Here is a 14,673-nt window from a genome sequence, read left to right as displayed (position 1 = left end):
ACGTCCTCTGGCTGTTGTATGCTTTAGTGCTGTAGAGGAGATGAATGAAACAAGCTGATGTCTTTTTTTTGTGTGTATGTGCGCAGAGTGACCCAGAGTTTGTGCAGTGGAAGAAAGAGCTGACTGAGGCGTTCACGGAGGCCCAGAAACTTCTGCGTCGTGCTCCTAAAGTCATCGGGAAAGGCCGTGCTGGAGTAGTGGAGCTTTCCAAGCCCCCCCTCACACACCGCAATAGCAATGGCCTGTGAATACACAAGAGCACGCATATACATAAAAACACATGCACTCACATTGACAGACACACACACACACACACACTGCATCCCACCTCTCACCCCCTCATCAGCTGCAAGACACCTGCCCACATCACCTCAGTGTGTGTGTGTGTGTGCGCGCGGTGCTGATGGCGCACACACAATGACGACCAATCAAGAGCGATATAGTGATTTTTTTTTTTTTTTTTTTTTTTTTTTTTTGGGGGGGGGTAAATGTGTGTGCGTTCTGGGACCCTGCCAGTCAGTAAGAGGAAGAAAGGATTTTGAACCATTGGACATTTGAAGAATCCCCGCATGAACTGACGGCTGCTCCTCTCTCTGTTTGCCCCTCCTCAACCACCTCCCACACCACACACCTCGCTGTTGAAATCACATTAATCAGGAAGTGTCCTCCCACTCTGTGTGCTCTCAGCAGCCTGATGGACTCCTCCACAGAGCTGATGCTCAGGTCCAGAAGAGACCAGGCTACCACAGAATGTAGAAAACAAAGGCTGGTTGTCCTCATCCATCCCTCTGAAACATTCCTCCCACTGTTACTGAAGTGCAAAAAGTGCCAACATTAATATTTTACTTGAGTCACCTGAGCGCCCAGGAGGATCCGCTCTGCTGGCAGATGGCGCGCCATCCCAACCTCCCGGACCCTCACAGTGTATGTGTGGAAGGCTGTTGATCATTCCAGCGCAGTTACAGGAAGCTTCACATTGGCTCTAGTCACCACAGAGACTGAGATTCCATTGGCTGACAAACAGCAGCTGGTTGCTATGGTAGCCATGAAGATTGGTGTACGTGTACTGGTAACCATGGACAACACTGTAACTATAGAGGAGCAGGAGGGAGGCAAAGACTATAAAGACAATATAAGCACCCTTTTGTCTGCGCACCGCTGTTTTACTTCAGTGTGTTAGCTTTATCGCAACTCCTCTGTCTGCCTTTACAGGATTTTGTTGGTGCGGGGTCTTTCAGAGGTGGCAAGAGGAGGGCTCTGAAAGAGCTACAGGGCTGCATTACCTCAGTTGGACTGTGCCAGTATGAGTACATCAGAATGTAAGAACCTGTTCCCAGGAAAAGCACAAGAATCAGCAGTCTGTTCCCGCTCACACATTGTCCATGCAGGGCAATAGCTTGGAGCAGTCAGCTGTTGTGGGCAGACTGTGTGCAGGGAGGAGGATGAAGACAATAAGCTGAAGCTGATTAAAGGAAAAATCCACCCTCAAATACCCCAGTTAGATGCATAGATCTTCTATATGAGCTTTCATGTTCATGCTATTTCAGGCTCTTTTTTTTTCTTTTTCTTTTTTTGGTTTTTAAGTGGTTGAAATGTTCACATTTTATCCAGTTGGTGTTAGCCTACATTTCTCCAGAGAGCAGATAAATGCAGGTTCAGAATAAACGAGAACAGAATGATCTGTGACTTATTTTCTTTAGATGTGCAGTAAAGTACTGAGCCTGCTCTGAGCCTGAGCAGGCTCCTGTCAGATTTACCACCAGGCCTCATGTTGAGGTTACACCCAGGGAATGCAAACGCATTTGTCTTTGAGAAACTCCACACAATGATGAGTCTACAGGCTCAGTCTGGACTGCACTGAACACTTAGCCGAAGTGCGGCGGCCCTCAGTTTTCTCACATTCGGTCTCAGCTACAGGTGGGCCCGATGTGAAGTTTGTCATGGCCTTTGGTCAAAATTCTGCTCATGGCCAGCCTGGCTCGTGGCATTTTGCCCACAGCTGGGCCGCACAGCCACTGCCGGTGCTGTGACTGAGCCCTTAGTCCTAGAAGCAGCCCGGATTTGGGCCAAATGTGTCTGCTGTCAGAGAGCTGCTGCACTACATCAGATCCATCACGTCAGAGGACACAGATGAGCACAACAAGTGAGCCAATTCACTGCTCTTTAAATATATGCTCAGTCTGTAGCCAGTACAGTGTTCTGATCCCCCTCACTGCCATCTGTCTACGTTCCTCAAGTAGGACCATAGCTGAGCTTAAAGAAAGCTATGTCCACGAGCATTGTCTGCGGACCTACTGCAGTGTTTCAGGGTGGACTTTTCGTCTGTCTTCTCACTGTGTTATGATTTTTTTCCTGAATGTGACACAGTTCAGATGAGGTGTATGGGTTTGTCTAAATTATTGGACTTTTTACAGTTTGGTGGGGAACCTCACCAGGGTTCAAGGCAAGGGTGGCGCAGTGGCAGTCCAGAGTAGTGTGCAGCAGAGGAGAGAAAGCGGTTTACTTCAGGGGTTTTCTTTTCCATCCAGTACAGTGTCTTCATCTGTGATGTCCATGCATTTCCAGAGCTGTGATGTGTGACTTGAGTTGGAAAAAGGGTTTGTTTAGGGTGCTCTGTGATTCTTTTTCTTTGGAGCCTTTACCAGTCAGGGGCAGATGTTATCGTCTTAGAGAGAAAATGTGTCACCTCTCCAGGTGTCTTTTATTTTTGTAAACCAAAATGGTTTTTATTGAAATTTCTGTTGTTGCACCTTTTTATCCCGATGTGTTACTTAATAGATGTTAAATGTGCCAAATAACTGTTGCTGATCGAGTGGAAGCCTCCTTTTCTCAACTTTTCACACCTCTCACTACCAGGTCTGGTACAGTCACACGCGCACACACACACACTCACACTCTCACAAACACAACATTGATGTGGGAGTTTTGGTGGAATCTCTGAAGGGTACAAAACTGTGACCAAACATTTTTCCGTAGGTGTGTGTGCGCGCGCACTGGCTTGCACACCACGATGCCATTGAGACTCACACCATCTAGCTCTGCATACTCGTTCCTGAACGTTTTCCTCACACTGTGTGTACGTCATGTGAGTGCGTGCGTGTGTGTATGTGTGTGTATGTGTGTGAGAGAGAGAGAGCGGACGTGAGCCTTGGTATTGCTTTGTATGTTCAGCAGTAGACTTTTTATTTGGACGTCTCACAAATTTTCTGCTCAGACACGCTCAGTATAAGGCAATTTAAAAAGGATGGCGTATAGGAAAAAGGAAAAAATCAAAGTATATATAAATATATATGTGTATATGAAATGACAAAATGCTCTAGGTCTATTTAAAAGATTTAATGTAGAAAACAAAATGGATTTGTTGAAGGGAGGTCGGGGTTTGATGTGAGTATAACTGTTCGTGGTGAAGACTTCAGCTCGAATCTTGCACATAAAGACTTATTAGAGATATTGTACCTGCGAGTTTCAGATGATGATCTTTGTTTCAATGCCGGACTCTTTGCTCTTTGATATTTATTGCGTGTGTGGTGAGCTCTCTCGCGCTGTCTCTCCTCCACGCCGACGAGCTCTCGGCCGAGTGCTCACTGTAGAATCCTCCAGTGTCCACCCGTCAGAAACTCTCCTCTTTGTTTGTTTTGTTTTCCAGATGCCACAGACAAACACAAATACTACTGGCTTTGGGCTATTGAAATTAAGGTCATAATACTGATATATAATTGATAATATTCATTGATTATTATAAAATTTATTTTATTTCAATGATTATTTTGTTTTTGAGACAGGTAGGAAGTTTAGGACTGCTTGTAAAAACAGTTCATGAATAAAAATTCTTTTTCTGTGTTGCCTCCTGTCACTTTTGCTTTTGTGTCTAATTATTATTGTCATTACATGACCCTCAAAAAAATACGTGTTTATGTGTGTGAATGAATATATATGTATATATGTTCAGTCTTAAGGTTCAGATTAATGAATGAAACAATGTTGAATATCAGATAAAGGTGTCTTTATGCACAATCATCCAAGCAAAGAAATCCCTAAATGTTTATTCTGTACGTAGCGTTTTCATTGGGACTAATGTTTCATCACTCATGCAACTTCTTCAAACTGAGACAGAGTTATGATCCGAATGCACTGATGCAGAAAGAGGGAAGTCCCAGATGGGTTGGACACCCTGACATGAGCTAAGAACCTGCGCAAGACGGGACTCAACCAGAAACCAACAGACCCTGCAAACCATGACCATGTTGCTAATGTCCATAAAAACAAACTGTCACCACCAGGGGGCACCATTTTACCATCCTCTTCCACAAGTGGCCCCACAGTGCAGGTACTACTGGCCTTTGAAATCTGGAAAGATTAATAAGTAATGTGCAAAATGTATCAAGATTCAGTTGAAACTGTTTTTAAAAAGAGAATATTAAATTGATGATCATGGGTTAATCATAGTTTTAATTCCGGATTGCAAAAGAACCGATAGCATCTACAAGAAAGGGAAAACAAAGACTTGAGGTTGAAGGAGGAATATCACCTTGAAAAAGCAACCACGAGGCAACTTTTGTTCTTATTTGGTACTATATAAAAGGAGTCTCAGCTACCTACAGATTGACAATTACTTTGAACGTAACTTTAGAAATGGAACAGAACTTATTGAGCACCAGATCATCTCAAACTTTTTTTTTTTTTAACATGGCGATGAGTTCACTGTACTCGATTTCCTCTGAAGTCACCAGCTCAGTCCAACAAAGCACTGCTAGGAATGGTTGTGTGATGTCATGTTAGTGTGGACCCAAATCCCATAGGAATGTTTCGAGCCACTTGTTGAATCTGTGCCACGGAAGGATAAGGCAGTGTTGACGGTAAGAGGTCCAACCTGGTGTTGGTATGGTGGTGAGTGTGAATGGATAGAGAAATATACACGATGGATAACAATAAGTAAAAATACAAAACTTAAAACACAGAATCAGCAAAGTTCAGGATTTATTGTGGGCACCGTGATTAGAAAGGGGTACATGTGGATGAATGAGTGAGCTTTAGTCACCACAGCACGATGTGCTCTGGATGTGCTTTATTAGCAAAGAATCATACAACATGTCTAAGAGGAGGGTTGCTCGTACCACACCGTCCCCAAAGTCATCAGGAGGCGCCTTCTCCTCACTGCTCAGTCTTCTTCAGCTGTAGTTGTCAATCAACTCAAGCAGCTGATGCACTGCAGCTCTGAACATGTGCATTTGCGGCCTGCACTCATTATACCCCTCCCCCTGGTGTTCACACAGCTTTAGAAAAAAACACGTTTTCATGCTGTTACTATGTTTGCAGAAGATGATAACGTTTCCCAGTGCTGGAGATCCAGATTACTGTACTTGTGGCGTCTGGTGAAGGACAGGTGAATGGCTAAAAAGAAAAAGGTAAAGCGGATCATGTTACAAGCAGTGGCTTCACCTGACAACAAGCTTCTTTGTGTCTCATGCAGGTCTCCAAACAGGGTCGTTTAGAGACCCTTCCTCCACCCTGTGACTCCAGATATTTATAGAGGAGTCGTCTGTCAGTGAAGCCATGCTGCTGGTCTGTGTGTCGCTCTATTTCTGACTATTGCTGCATACCCCCTCAGTCAGTCTTGCCCAGTCTGTGCGACTGTGAGTGTGTGACAGGGGGACTCTCATTTTGGCTCGCTGGATTTGCCATTAAACATCTTGAGCCTTTAGCTGCTTCTCTACAGTTTTGGAAGGTATGGCTGTGTTTTGTTCTATCCTGTTCGCTGTCCACTTATAAAGTTCCTGTCATGGGTTTTATTTATAGATTGGAGCTGGGTTAGAAAGAGCGGGGCTTCAGGGGCCTACATTCTGTAATACAGCTGGGCTGAGATTTGACATTGTTACATTTAGATAACACTAGCTCAGACGCCACTGTCTACTTCACCAGAGGACTGGTTTTTACTGTTGGCTCGATTTTTATTGTCAAGCATGTTTCTGTCTCTGGTGTCTTGTTAGGAGAAGTTTTCTGTTGAGGTCATAAACTCGTCTTGTCGAGCAAGGGTCCTACAGTTGAAAAGAAGGTTTAGCATGCCACCCGAGAACCTGTTGGATGCATTTCTATGTCAAAACAGACTTTTAGGACAGTTTTAAAATCATTTAGAAAGTTGGTTGGTAGTTTTTATATGATTGGCACAATGCCTGGTCCTTCTAAAACTAGCTGTTGAGTTGTTTACAGGGACTGACTAAACCTGCCCCTAGTATGCTGCTTACAGGCAGAGAGCAGGATCTCATACTGTATGATCCACACCACAAGGCTACTGGAGCGAGGTACATGGCACATAATTACAGACATGTTTCTGATTTTCTATCTTGCCTCTGAGGCTGGATCTTCCTTAGAGGGGAAGTTCGGAGAAAAAAACAAACATGAGATCTCTGACACTTGTTTGATTTTGCTTTCAGATGAAACCATGTTTAACAGGATGATTTTCATCCACTACTCTTTGGAATTAGGCCACATTTTGGGTTATGTTTGGGTTAGCTTGTGTTGGTAGTCTGGATTGGTAATTAGTTGTGATCTAGCTTCGCTCTTCTCAACCTCCGCCCTTTGAACCTTTTTAAGAAGTCAACAGGTTGAAAATCAGTTGGACTGATGATTTTTAGTTTTGTACAGAGTGCTGGCACCTCAGACAAACACGCATCTGGGTCCTTGAACAATCTGATGACCACACTGACACAAAGTTCTAATCATCAGCAGTGAGAAGTGCACAATCAATGCAGTCCTGTAAGAAACTAAATACACCTTTACCGCTGTAGGAATGAAGAGTGTAGCTAGCATCCAGGTCCTGCTAATCCAGGGGTGGGCAACTCCAGGCCTCAAGGGCCGGTGTCCTACAGGTTTTAGATCTCACCCTGGGTCAACACACCTGAATCAAATGATTAGTTCATTACCAGGCCTCTGGAGAACTTCAAGACATGTTGAGGAGGTCGTTTAGCCATTTATATCAGCTGTGTTGGATCAAGGACACATCTAAAACCTGCAGGACACCGGCCCTCGAGGCCTGGAGTTGCCCACCCCTGTGCTAATCAAATACACTTGATTATCTGATCAGCAGTAAGGGTGAGCACTTTTGTAAAAGCTGAGGTTTTGACAGTTTGTTTCTGTGGTGCATTCGAATGTATGTTGTATACCAAAGTCTTCCCAGGAGTGGGCGCCCCAGCAAATTTACCCCAAGCTTAGACCATCCATGCTCTGAGAAACTGCAAAAAACTCAAGAACTCCACCGCAGACTCTACAAGTTCATAGCAAACATCTCAGACCAACTGCCAGCATGGTGGTGGAGCGATGAAGATTTGGGCGCCTTACAGTCACTGAGCAGAACATGAACTGCTCTGTATACCAAAGTGTTCTAGAGTCAAGTGTGAAGCCGTCTGTCTGACAGTTAAAGCCTGAATGAAACTGGTCATCAACAGAACAATAATCCCGAGCACAGCTGCTGAAAAAGGAAAGAATCAGTGCTGTGGCCCAGTCAAAGTCCAGACCTCAACCCGATGGAAATGGGGTCATGACAAAACAGAACCGCAAAAAGACATCACGAGTGTTTGAGGCCAAGGGCAATGGGAAGGCACAACTTTTTTCACAGTGTAGCTACTGATTAGTAAAACTTTTCACACAGATTTACGCTTTAACAATATGTGTGTTTATGACCCTATTAATCACAGCAGACCCTTGCCTTCAATGCAGTGTTGCAAAAAAAGGTGGATAATGACAAGATTGACTAACGCCAACACATCATACAGAGTAGGTGTGAGCTGACTGACAACAGAACCTCTGAGCAGGAGCACGACGAGACAGTTTCTTAAAAAATAATGACGTCTCAATAGACACAAAGTGGCAGTGAAGTATGTCAATAATGGAAAAGTGGATCATGATGGTGTGTGTGTGTGTGATAACTGTCTTTTACTGAAGATTATCTAATTTACCTCAGTTTTCTTTCTTTCTTGTCAGATTGTTCTTCTCCCTCTGTGCACACGCACATTGCCACCATCACATCTTGCTGACAGACGCGTGACCCTCCACCTCCACAGCCACCTCACTCCCCTTAACCCTCTCCCTACTGTGAAACCATGGCACTGTCCTCACGCTTAAAACTCTGGGAGAAAAAGGGAGGTGCAGAAATGCTGTGTGCTGCATTAACTCTAATAGCTGGTTGTGACTGCACACATGTGTGTGTGGGTGTGTGTGTGGTGCACTGATCACATAGTGAGTGCTCCTCTGTTCTAACCCTGAGTCATCGTAGCATGTCACTGCTGTGGTTGGTGTATTAGTCATCTTGCATGTTCAGTGTTTGAGCTTTTTACAGCCCAATGCTGTCACTTGACATTTGCGATCTGAATCTGCTGATATTTCTGTTGAGATACAAAATATTGAAGCTTTCCACAAATGAGAGCAGAACACCCAGCCTTATATGGCAGTTTCATCACTCAGTTCATTCTGCTTATCACACGCTACCGAAAGACTGTACATAAAAGATGGTCATGCTTAAGTTTAGGTTTTTTGGGGTTGTTTTTTTTTTTTATCCATTTTGAAGCCTCGAGATTAGCCTCCATTTTTCAGCCTTTTTTCAGGTTGATTGTAAAGATATTTTTATGCTCAGTGACTCCAGCTTACAACACCATTAGTGGAAATCCTTACAGAAAAAAACGAAATTGTATGTCCCAGCTGACCGACAAGCTACAAAGTCTTTCCCCACAGTTCATACAAAAGGAAAGTAGGAGATAGTGATAACTGGAAACTGTTTTTCAGATTGGATTTTAAATGTGTTACAATATCCTGGCAAAAACACAGAAGCAGAGTATTCTTCTGCTGGGTAAAGAAAATACATGCTGTCCTTTTGATGTGAGCCCTCATACACCTTGTCGTACACATGAGACCATCGTACACATGCTAGTGGATTTTCAGACTGTCACTGGGAAAATACTTTTAATGTAGCTACATTGTGGAGCACAGCAACACAAATGGAAGGCATCAGATATCAAACTGATTACAGTATTGGTTAACTGACACTGCATTGCATACACAAGGGTTTTAACCAAAGCAAATATTCTTACACAATAACATGCTTCATGTGACTGATATGTTATTACAGTATACATAATTAGATTAAGAATCGCTGTCATTTTAAGCACAGTCCCTTAATTACTGTGCAAGTTTGCAAATGACATTGAATACTGGGCAACATGAAATTAATTTTTTTCTCAGATTCTGCCCCTCCTAATGTTCTTGCTCCATGCAGGAAAAACCTTTAAAAGCTGCATTTGAAATCAACTTGAGGCCTTTTACCTGCTTAATTTCTTAAAGGTTTAATAAAGAAATGACCATTTACTTGTCCATGCTTCTGTGTCAAATAAACACCCAAAACAGGAACAAGTGTACAAAATCACTCTAATGCCTGAGCAGCTGATGCTCGGCTTTTCTGTTGAAGCTCATAAACTGTACGTCTATTATTGTAGCTGAATGTAGCTGTATTATTTCAGATCTGGTGCTGACAGAGAAACAGTTGTGACATCTTCTGAACTTACTGTAACTGTCTGGGGGTTTTACTCTTGGATTAGCTTGACATAAAGCTAATATTCAGTTTTATTTAGTTTAAACTAGAAGTAGAACTAGAGGGTTTCTTATTTTTAAAGAGAAGATTTAGGTTTAAACCATCCATGGAACCTCTGCTCAAATCTATTCTAATGCAGTCACAAGTTCATGCCAACTGCAGGGTTTTACAAAGCTGGCACATTTTCAGTGGTTAGTCGTCCAATTTTGAATCTCATAAAAAGCTTTGTCAAGCACACTAATGTGTATCCCAGTCTAAATTTTGCATTAGGACCAGATTTGGTACATGGTATGGGTAATGCATTACTCTTGACTGCTGCTGAAACAAAAACAACCTGGCACTGTACAAGCAAATTCATCAGCTGACTTCCATCTGCCACATGCTCACATCATGGCAAGGTAGTCCATTCAAGTCAGGTATAATGAGGCTTCTCCCACAGTTTTTCATGATCGCACGCTGTAGCTTCACACAGAATGCACTGACCTTTCCCATAGTCCCTATTGTGTCAGCAGGTGATAACTATTAGTTAAATGTCAGGCCTGTGGGCCCATTTCTGCTGGTACTTCTCAGCCCTTCATGCCATTCATCAAAGCCACCACCTCATGTAAAAGCTGGAGAAACAATAAAAGGCTTTTAAAATTGTTATCATCATTGAACACAATGCCTTTCATTGACTCAGTGTGCTCGCAATATTTTCTATTTCACAGAATTTCTTTAAATTAATATGTTTTTGACAGATTTTTGGAGTTTAATAATCCAGCATAGTGGCACCACGTTTACCAAAATGCCTTTGGTGTGAGACCAGACATACAGCTTCCCTGTTTTGCAGAGCACCTGTCTATAAATTACAGAATGATTACTTCACCTACATGAAAATAGCACGAGGGAAAAAACAGCGTACTTGAAGGCCCTGCCTCTCTGTGCCTCGGGTTCACTCCTCATCTCTACACCAATTCCAAATCCTCACATCTCAGGCATCAATCTAACTCTGTAAACAAATCCCAATCACAAGTCCAGTAGGCCATAACTTTTTTAGAATTCCAGTCTTTTCACTACTTTCAAGCACCTGTCCTCTGATGTGTACCTTCCTATTGTGTGTCTCCCTCCAGTTTTGTTTTTATTCCTCTTTTTTTATATACTCTTCTTGTCTGTTATTTATTCCCGCTGTCTTACTATTTCTATTTTTATTCCATACAGTTGGTGCGGAGCACCCACAATTTTGTTGTACATGTACAATGACAATAAAGGCCTATTCTATTCTATCCTACTCAAATTAACAGCCGTTTAGATTGTCACACATTCTCTTATTTGAAAAACCCTCCAACGCCTCAGGTACCTCATAACTGTTTATGACCCTGCATGGTGCTAAAAGTGCTGAAGGAAGCTAATTACAAAAAGGCCTTTAAAGGACTCACATTCATTTATATCCACTGTGCCACACACTGCCTCCCCTTTTTGGACTTATTCTAAACCCTGTGGAGCAGTTTTGATGAACTCATGTTTGAGTGTTGGTCAAAATAAAGTGTTTGATAAGAACTTTCGCTTTCCAACACATTTGTCATACATTGTCAACGTATGCATCTGACTTGTTTAACTCTCTGCTGAGCATGCAGTGCATGCCTGATGTGCATGCCCAATGGACTGCACACTGCATCCAAACCATACAATGACTTTCTATTTTGTTTGTTCTGCCTGAATCATCAATGGACCAAACTACAGATAAAGGAGGAAAACAAGCCAATTGTCACAACGGTACCACCTCCGCCTCTGTCAGTTCTGCCAGGTGGTTTCCTCAAGCAGCTCGTCAGAGATTCAGAGAAAGAGACCAAACATAAAGAGCCAGAGGTCAAAGAAGAAAGGCCAGTAAGTCATTCATTTCTTTTCCACCTCTCAATATCTTATTGAATCTTAACGATCTTAGTGTTACCAATACCAGAGTTGGTCTGCAACTAAAAACGTGACTAGTCATTTAATTAGGCCACAGGTGGGCCTAATAAAGTGGCACCCTCTCACTCAGATGCCTCTGGAATGGACTTCTCTAGGCTGGAGAAAACAATGTCAGTAATGTAATGACAGCCAGAGAAGGGCCAGATGGGCTTCTTTGGATAAAACTTATTTTCTCTTGCTATTGCTAGCTTTGGCATTGAGAGATTTAATGGAAGAGATAACAGAATGTATGGATAATAAGAGGTACACACTTGGAGTTTTCTTAGATCTAAAGAAGGCGTTTGATACTGTTAACCATGAAATTCTATTAAAAATTTCATGATTAAAAAAACTGGAAAGGTACAGGTTTAGGGGAGTGGTTTTGGACTGGTTAAAAAGCTATGTAGGGAATAGGCAACAATATGTACAAATAAATGAATATAAATCTAATTTGATGGATATTGCTTGTGGAGTACCTCAAGGTTCAGTATTGGCTCCAAAAATGTTTATTATGTACATAAATGATATTTGCCGAGTATCGCAGATTCTAAAGTTTGTAATATTTGCAGGTGACACAAATATATTTTGTTCAGGTGTGAAGTTGCTACAGGTTTTGGAGATGATCACACAGGAATTAACGATATTAAAGTGGTTTGATAAAAATAAGTTATCATTGAATCTAGATAAAACCAAATTTATGTTATTTGGAAACCAAAAGAAAAGTATCAAAAAAAAATTCTTGGTGTGATCATTGATCAAAAGGTCTGTTGGAAACCACACATTATACTTTTAAAATACAAAGTGCTAGAACAACTTTAAAAAGAATGTCTATCTCAATAGCGGGAGTGAAATTATGGAACAGTCTAACAGAAGAAATAAAAGAAAGTAACAACATAAACCAGTTTAAAATAAAATATAAAAAACAAATTTTAAAAAAATATAAGAATGATGAAAACAGGGTTAACCCAGGATGGTAATGTTGTTGGTAATAGTGTTTTAGTTTAGTTTGTTTCATAATTTGTGAATGTGCAAATGTAACCATTTATTTATTTTTATATGAAAGTAACTATACTGTGGTGGGGCTTGTTTATCTTTTGTTTTGTTTTTTGTTTGTTTGTTTTGTTTTGCTTTACTTTTGCTTCATATGTTGTTTGTTTAATTTAAGACTAAAAGAAAATTAAATGAATGAGAGGTAAAACTTGAGGGGGTAGGGACATATACGTATATACTTCTGCCTACCCCTTTTCAAACAAAAGAATTGAATTATATTTTGTAATGATTGTGAATGTACATGTTTGAAATAAACATGAACTGAACTGAACTAAAAATTATCTTACCTGTTAAGGCAGATAAACTGCTTGTTACCTAAAATAGTGGCTAGCTGGCAAAGCTAATAATACTTGCTTACTAATGTTGTTACTAATGCCAATCGTTCAAACACTTGGAAGCATTTAATATCAAAGCTATAGAATTCACACTGAAGACACAAACAAAAACACCAGCAGACTGTGACACATCACCCACTATTTCCAGTAGCACTACTACACACAAGTACAACGCATGCATAACCTTCAGTTAACAGTCAAAGGAGGCCTGTTACTTTTTTCTTCCCACTACAGCCAAACAAACTGAGTGACAACCTGGTGCAACAGTTTCTCCTCCCAGATCAGACTCCTCCAATCCTCGAGGCAGAAATGTCCCTGCGGACAGAGCAATTCAGCAACAACAGTGACAACAGCAAACCTCAAGGACGCAACTCAGCACAGCCAGATGGCAGGTCCTCATCTCAGTGCCACATAGTGACTCCTGACTCCGGGGGTAAACCTGAAACCAGACCAGACGTAACACCAGAGCCCCCAAAGCAGAAGCTGCAACAGTGGGACAGAAGGACTGAAAAGAAGAGCAAAAATATGGAGGAGCATACAAAGAAGGAGAGGATAGAGGAATTTGGGCAAGGGAAGGAGAAAAAGAAGGGGATGGAGGAGAGGCAGGAGCCAGAGGGAATGCAAACAGAGACAACTGTGACAGAGAATGCCAGGAAGGAGGTATGTATGCTTTTGTCATCTGGTCTTACAGATAGTCTGAGGCCTGCAGAATACTTGGAAACTCTTCTACATTAAAATAATATTTTTAATGGATTTTTTCCCCTTTTCGTGACACCGTTTCCTTTTAAAACTAACATTTAAATTCCAATAAAAACTTATCTACTTTATGCCCTGCATTCAGATCCCTCATCTGCCTTAGTTGAGACATTCACGAGACATAGACAGTAAAAAAAGTGGATGTAGCTTTGTGGTTGGAAAAGTAAAGCCAGCGGGGAAGTGCCTTAAACTTGCATTCTGTCTGGAGGCCATTAGATGGCGACACCTATGGTGATTAGTTCATTGTTCTACTCGTTGTGGATCATACTGAATAAAAATAAACCTAATTTGTAGGGTTTTAGTTTATATGTTTTTGATGATACTGTATTTGACACAGGAGGATTAGCTGTGATGCTTTCAGTTTGCTCAATGGCTAATGACTTGTCAGTTGCAAGTCATGAAATTAGCATCTTTTTCTCAGCAGTGCGCACACAGCGAGTGACTTTTCTTTGCCACATCTTTACAAAAGCGCTAATCTCCTCAAATTTATCTGAATTGTTGTGCTATTTTTTAGAGAGAAACCCGAGTTAATGCTGCATTATTTTTCCTTAGTAATCCTGCAGTGCTCCCCTATTGACATACAGCACATTGTTTGCAGATCACCCTGCTATCGCAATATCACAATAATTTGCCCATCTTAGTAAAGTTCTAGTAGCATATGAAATGAAAAGATCAGATTTTCTTATATTTACCTGCTGTGATCCAGTGCAGCTACTTTCCTTCAAACTGTTTATTTCTATGAACAAAATAATATGCCCTCCATAATAATAATTATTATATAATATTTTGTTCATGCAAAGCAAAGACTCAACAAGAAGTAGTTTTTATTCCAACAGTGTGATGGTCAGATTTCAGATGTGAGTGTAACAAACTGTTGTTAAAAACTCAAACTACATCAGTTATGGCATAAAATGGAAAATGCAGTTACAATTAACATTTGGATGATCTGGGGACTTTGGTCATTATGTCGATGGTTTTTGTGAATTGTGGGATGATCCATCACAATGAATTATGAAACGGTGATTTCTC

The 14,673-nt window shown here is 41.4% G+C and overlaps 2 protein-coding genes across 5 annotated transcripts in view; both read left to right on the top strand.

Annotated features, from left to right (window-relative positions):
- Window positions 1-3,838, top strand: part of grk3 (G protein-coupled receptor kinase 3) — a 69,386-nt gene extending 65,548 nt beyond the window's left edge. Inside the window, exon 21 of the mRNA XM_084936115.1 lies at window positions 87-3,838. Within this exon, the coding sequence (XP_084792241.1) occupies window positions 87-248 (162 nt within the window). The 3' untranslated portion in view covers window positions 249-3,838. The remainder of the gene's footprint in view (window positions 1-86) is intronic.
- Window positions 3,839-5,456: 1,618 nt separating this feature from the next.
- The window catches only part of myo18b (myosin XVIIIB), a 61,076-nt gene continuing 51,859 nt past the window's right edge, over window positions 5,457-14,673 (top strand). For 2 of the 4 annotated variants that reach the window (XM_084936111.1, XM_084936110.1), the window contains exons 1-3: window positions 5,467-5,725; window positions 7,978-11,440; window positions 13,123-13,548. In XM_084936111.1, coding sequence (XP_084792237.1) covers window positions 11,201-11,440; window positions 13,123-13,548 — 666 coding nt within the window. In that variant the 5' untranslated portion in view covers window positions 5,467-5,725; window positions 7,978-11,200. Of the gene's footprint in view, window positions 5,726-7,977; window positions 11,441-13,122; window positions 13,549-14,673 lie in introns of those variants that run through there. The other 2 variants (XM_084936113.1, XM_084936114.1) reach the window with 2 other exon arrangements.

Source organism: Perissodus microlepis, chromosome 7 (genome assembly GCF_051167445.1).
Source record: "Perissodus microlepis isolate ML-2025 ecotype Zambia chromosome 7, ASM5116744v1, whole genome shotgun sequence".
Classification (NCBI taxonomy): Eukaryota; Metazoa; Chordata; class Actinopteri; order Cichliformes; family Cichlidae; genus Perissodus; species Perissodus microlepis.
This window is presented reverse-complemented; position numbering and strand designations above follow the sequence as displayed.